The sequence below is a fragment of the Lycium barbarum genome, chromosome 9, assembly GCF_019175385.1.
Source record: "Lycium barbarum isolate Lr01 chromosome 9, ASM1917538v2, whole genome shotgun sequence".
In the NCBI taxonomy this organism is placed as follows: domain Eukaryota; kingdom Viridiplantae; phylum Streptophyta; class Magnoliopsida; order Solanales; family Solanaceae; genus Lycium; species Lycium barbarum.
In genome coordinates, this window is record NC_083345.1 from 399,384 (window position 1) to 405,108 (window position 5,725).

The 5,725-nt window shown below is 32.8% G+C and overlaps 1 protein-coding gene across 1 annotated transcript; it reads right to left on the reverse strand.

Moving 5' to 3' along the window:
- Positions 1 to 236: 236 nt before the first annotated feature.
- Positions 237 to 1,685, reverse strand: LOC132610304 (galactolipase DONGLE, chloroplastic-like). The gene has a single exon (XM_060324612.1). The coding sequence runs from the start codon at positions 1,683 to 1,685 to the stop codon at positions 237 to 239; it is 1,449 nt and encodes a 482-aa protein (XP_060180595.1).
- Between the last annotated feature and the right edge of the window lie 4,040 nt (positions 1,686 to 5,725).

Below are 5,725 nucleotides of genomic sequence, written 5' to 3' on the forward strand. Positions count from 1 at the left end.
GTTTCAGCTTAGTGAAGTTTTGTCGTCGGTTACTCCATAACCATATATACCTAACAAATGGAAAAAAAAAGAAAGAGAAGACAATGTGATGTCGACTTGATTTTCCTGGCAATATGTATTGCAAACTATTAACCTCATGATCTTTCTAGAGGATGCAAAATCTATATATAATTCAACCAAAAACCTATCTAATTTTGGGTTAAAACACATCAATCTAGACCATGCCGTGAAGTTTATTAAGTCCTTTGGGATTGAACCAAGTTCACCATATTCATGGCAGCATTTTTCAATTGCAAGGCATTGAAGTTTAATTTATTTTGAGCCCCAGAAATGACAAATTCCTTTGCTCGATTGAAGAAATCATCGCCTTCTTTTCCTTGAACTTGTAACCTCCTTGGACACTTAAGCAAACTAAGATAAGTTCCTAAGTCATGTACACATGAAGGATTATGCATCTTGAAGAAATCTAACAAGATCTCAACTCCAACATGTGCATAGCATGAGCAACTCCACGGAACCTCATACTTCCCACCCAAAACCCTAAAATGCTCATTTAGAAAAACCCCAGGAAGTTTTGTAATGGGGTCATTTATATTTGTTATTCTCAAAACTTTTACACCTAACTCTTCACACCTCTCTTTGAAGCCTGAGTTTCCAACTCTTGGCCCTCCAAAGGAAAAAACGGTCACAGGTATCGTGTGATCAATATTCAACTTGTCCTTATTCAGGCCCAACTCTGCAATGTCATAAGCTAGTAAGAGCGCTAATGCACTCCCCATGCTATGTCCTGCCAAAGTTATGCTCATATCCTCCCCTTTATACTTATTTAGTACTCTCCCTACCTCGGATAGTAATTGTTCGCGACAACTTCCAAGGCCAAACTTTTTGCCCTCATTGGAGGTGTACAAACTCAAGAATCCAGCTTCAACCTTAACTTGAGGTCTCGGATAATGAGGATCAAGACGAGCAGGAGTCAATGAGCTCATCAAATTAGCTATCCATTCAGGGATAGTGACCGTTCCCCGAAAAGTAACAAGCACATCTCTCCTCCCAAGTCTCTTTGTTTCTTCGTCATTTGATACTGCAATATAACCAATCCATTTTCCACATGATGAGCCTATACTATTGCCACCAATTGGAAAGACATTTTTGTCTGGAGTAGCATATATGTATTTTGTCACTTCATAGCCTGATTCACCCAACCCTACTTCACTCAACATCCTCCTCTTTCCATACTTGCAATTTAAGTATCTTCTTGAATTTGGATCAACATCAAATGCATCATAACAAGCAGCCACAAACTCTCCATATCGGATAATCTCCTCTCGGAGAAGAGAGTCCAATGGATCTACTAGATTTTCCCAGTTTTTTGACCCTTGAACTTCTCTCCAAATGGAAGCCAATCTCCCAATATTACTACTATTACAACAACCACTACTACTACTATTACTACAAGTACAATCCAATGTAGTATTAGTCCTAGTAGCATTGTTCTTCGATATTTCCTTAGTGGATATCACAGTTGGTGATGGTTTGGGACTGATGCGTAGTTGTTGTTGTAATGTCAGAGGTGGTGCAGGTAAAACTGAGATACCTTCATTTGGTCTTAACAAACATGGCTTAGACAAAAACTCTTCTGAAAATGTAGGGAAGTTCAGATTTGGAATATTTGGTAACCTAAGCATTGTATGAAAAGAGAATATTTAAGAGGAAGAACTAGAGAGGGAGTGAGAGCTCTAGATGAATTATAGATCAAGGGTTATATACTTATATATATGTACATATTGTGTGTTTATTTGTCATGGACTTTGATGATAATTGAAAAGGATGTTGTTGAGGTGTAGGGGGGGAAAAGAAGTAGAAAATAAAGGCATGTTTGGCGAGTAATTTGACTGAGGAATGAAAAATTTATGTGATAAATTAAATGGTCGGTTAGGCTCAAGTAGTGACTATAATTAATTGTTTAATTTTTGCGGCTGCAAATAAAATATGTTTCGAGGAACATAATGTAGAAATACGGTTTTGCTAATTGACTTCAAAGGTGCGTTTGCTATGTGGACAAATTTTAGCGTGTTTATTAATATTTATTTATTTTTCTTCTTTTTCTTCCCTATCTATTTCTTTCCTTTTGTAGGAGAAAACTAGATGAAGAAACGCCCGCGCGGCCCAACAATTTTAATTTCAATGTAATTCATTCATGTTTTGCTTGCTAATGCAGCTCTTAATATATTTTTTATATCTATTAAAATTTCAATTTAATTTTTATGTAGCATGCACTCAGAATAAAACTAAATACTTCTGTCATGATCAATAGAAATAGCATTGGAATCATCTCTGCTTCAACGTATGCCAATTTTCTAAAATTTCAATTTTGAATATACTATTAATTTTTTTTTAGTTTAAATTTCAAATCTTGAACCATAAAAGCAACTAATATATCTATTTACTTTTGTGTTTTTCCCCCGAATATTCCTCGCCTATTTAGTTTTTATTTTCTACGACCTTCTTTTACTCTTTGAATACGCTATACTCTTATTTTTGGAGATTTACATTTATTTTTCTCCTTTTCTTTTTAACTTTTCTATTATTTTTCCCTGGTACTCGTCCATGTAACAATCTAACATAAATAGAGTGGGAAAATAGTTTTCTCACTTTAAACTTTTATTTCTTTAAAGCAATTACAGTTTTAATAGCCTTTTGTTAACTGAATGTATATTATTATTAACCCAAAATACTTTTATCCGAAGAAATACCTTTTTTTCTAATTTCTTTTTTTACTTTTTGATATGTAGAAATTATTTTAACTTCAAACTTCTCATTTTATCCTTATAAGATGATTTATAGCCACACAAATACGTATGACATGTTTTAAACCACAAGTGTCAAGTGTTTTTTTCTTAAACTTTGTGTCTACTCAAATATTGTGTCACATAAATTGGGACGAATGGAGTACCAATAATGTTGTAATTCTATAATCTATTTGTCATATAAAATAAAATAACATAAAAGTTAAATTCACAATTCAAAGTATACAAATAAATAAGAAGCTAAATTCAATATTACCAGTTATGTTTAGAAAACTAAATTAATTTCGCTAGTGAAATAAAAAGATTCAACTCATATTTAGATTTATAAAGTTTCTACAACATTAAACTCTGAACTGATTCATTATCCTTAAAAGTGAAGATGCATTCCAATTTGCACAATTTTAAATGTAATGATATATCTTTATATCCTATAATATGGTAGGGATCTAGTAACTCAGTTGGTTGGCAAACTGAACTTTCACCTTATTGGTGAAAGTTCGAATCCCCACGTTGTAACTCCTTCCCCCATTTCCCCTTTCAAAAAATAAAAATAAAAAAAAATCCTATAATATTTTAAATGTTTTAACATTCCTTAGAAATTGAATATAAGTTCTACCATGTCCATAACAAATGGCAGTCCGGCAAAAGTTTGTACAAAAGGTGGGCACGTGTGGGCTAGGGAGTTATTGTGTGGAACAGTGATGATGGAAGCTGACATAAGCGAAGGGGCAATTTAGTCATCGTGCTCAAGAAATTACACTACAGCTACAGAAAGATTCTATTTTGACCAGTTATATTATTCCATTATAACTAAAATGACGAAAATACCCTCAAAATGCCTAAACAAGCATGTTGACGTCCTGTTAGCTGATCCCCTTTTATAGTATAGGAGAATACATTTTCCATTAGGAAGTCATCCTATGTAGGCATGTACCCTAAAATGGAAAGTGACACCAAGTATACCACAATCTAATTAATGTTGGACCAATTTGGATTAATGAACAATTGATAAATGAAAAATGGTCCCTAACATAATTATTTTGCTCCCAAACGCTTGATGAATATTAAGTTAGCTATGCACTAAATATATTACCCCAACTTATTTTTTTTTAGCTTATAAGCTGTTTGCAGCTTATAAGCTGCTTTATATAAGCTAAGTCAAATGGGCCCAATTATTTTTTTGAGCTTATTTTAAGCACAAAATCACTTTAAGCTGGCCAGCCAAACACTCAAAAAAACTAAAAACAACTTATAAGCAACTTATAAGCCAATTCAAACGGGCTCCTAGTCTAGTTATAAAGTAAGGCTTCATTTGTTTTTCTTAAGATCAAGAGGTCTGAATTTGCATATATGTTTGAGTATTAAGATATTACATTTAGATTTGTATACTAAATATTTAGAATTGTTTTGCAGCATCCGAATATGAATAGTTATCTATATGTAAAAGTTAATAAATATAGAATTCAAATAAGTTATTAATAAATATAATATTTATAAAAATTACAAATATTGTAATTCACATGGTGTTATATAATTTATTTTAATGAACCACTTTCTAAAACTGTTCCACGGTAGTGGTGGTTGGCGATGATAGTACCTGGTAAAGTGATAGCTAGTGATGACCAGTTATATAGTGGTAGCTGGTAATGAGGTGGTGGACATAAATGATGAGCATATGGTGGTGAATTAATAGAGGTGGGCAGGTGCGTGATTCGTTCGGTAAAATTGGCGATAGAGATGGTTGGCGGCAATTGCTAATGGTGAAAGTGTTTAATGGTGGTGATTGTACATTGAGGGTTGTTCGTAGAGATGGTTGGTGGTGGTGATGACTAGTCGCGTCGCAAAGGTGCAATTGATGCCTTGATGGCAGGATAGTGGTGGTCGTTGTGTAGTGACTTATGCCTGGTGGATACTAATTAAGTATAGCAGTAAAGGTAACATATTCACATAATATTTTGATGAATATCTTAATATATTTGAAGTATTTTACAAGATTTGAGTGATTCAGACTTATTACGAGCTAATAAGTGATCATGAAAGAGAGGGAAAAAAAACAAATCACGTTCGATTGGATGATATTTGAAAGTTTCAAATTCAAATTTCTATTAAATGAAAATAAATAGAACCTTATTTAAATAATCCTCACTTGTGCTTATTTTAATTCATGGACATAGTTTTACCATTATTAAGGAATTGGAGGACTTCATTAGTGATTTTGAAGAAGGATTTACATAACGGACGAACTCAGGATCTACTACGTTGGCATAGCCTCATTACGTACTTTGAAAAGTTAGATCGTTACCACTAAGGAGTGTGATGGAATGAATGAGATCTTTGAGTTGATTTTTCAAATGGTCACTCAGCTAATAGTTTTGTTCTCAGAAAGTTATCTTTTTTCTTGATTCCAATTGTTTTCAACAAAGAAAGTGACTTTCTGAGATAATAGATAATGCTTCTCTTTAATGAGCTCTACGTAAAATAAATCCGGATTAGTTGAGTCAGGGAATACCGTATCCTGATGATTATACCAAACAAAAAACTTACATTACTTTAGCCAATTTATAAAACAAAAACAATAAAAGGAAACATCGAGCAAGTTCAGTGAAACCAACCCATGACCCAAATTAATTTTTCTTCAAAGAAAAAGGAACTCATTACACATAAGGGGATCGAGGGAATGGATTAGCAACTAATAGATTAAGACGTATGTCTGAATGATTAAGATGTTATCCCTAGATCTGAACACTGAATGATTAAGACTGTTTGTTTTTCAACATCTAAATGTGCATAATGCAGTTATTCAAAAATAATAAATATACAATTCAAATAAGAAAGTAACTAAATATTAGAAAATAAAAATATTATTTGATAAAAAATGAAACAATTATGTTTGTTAGTAATAATGGAAATTTTGTAGT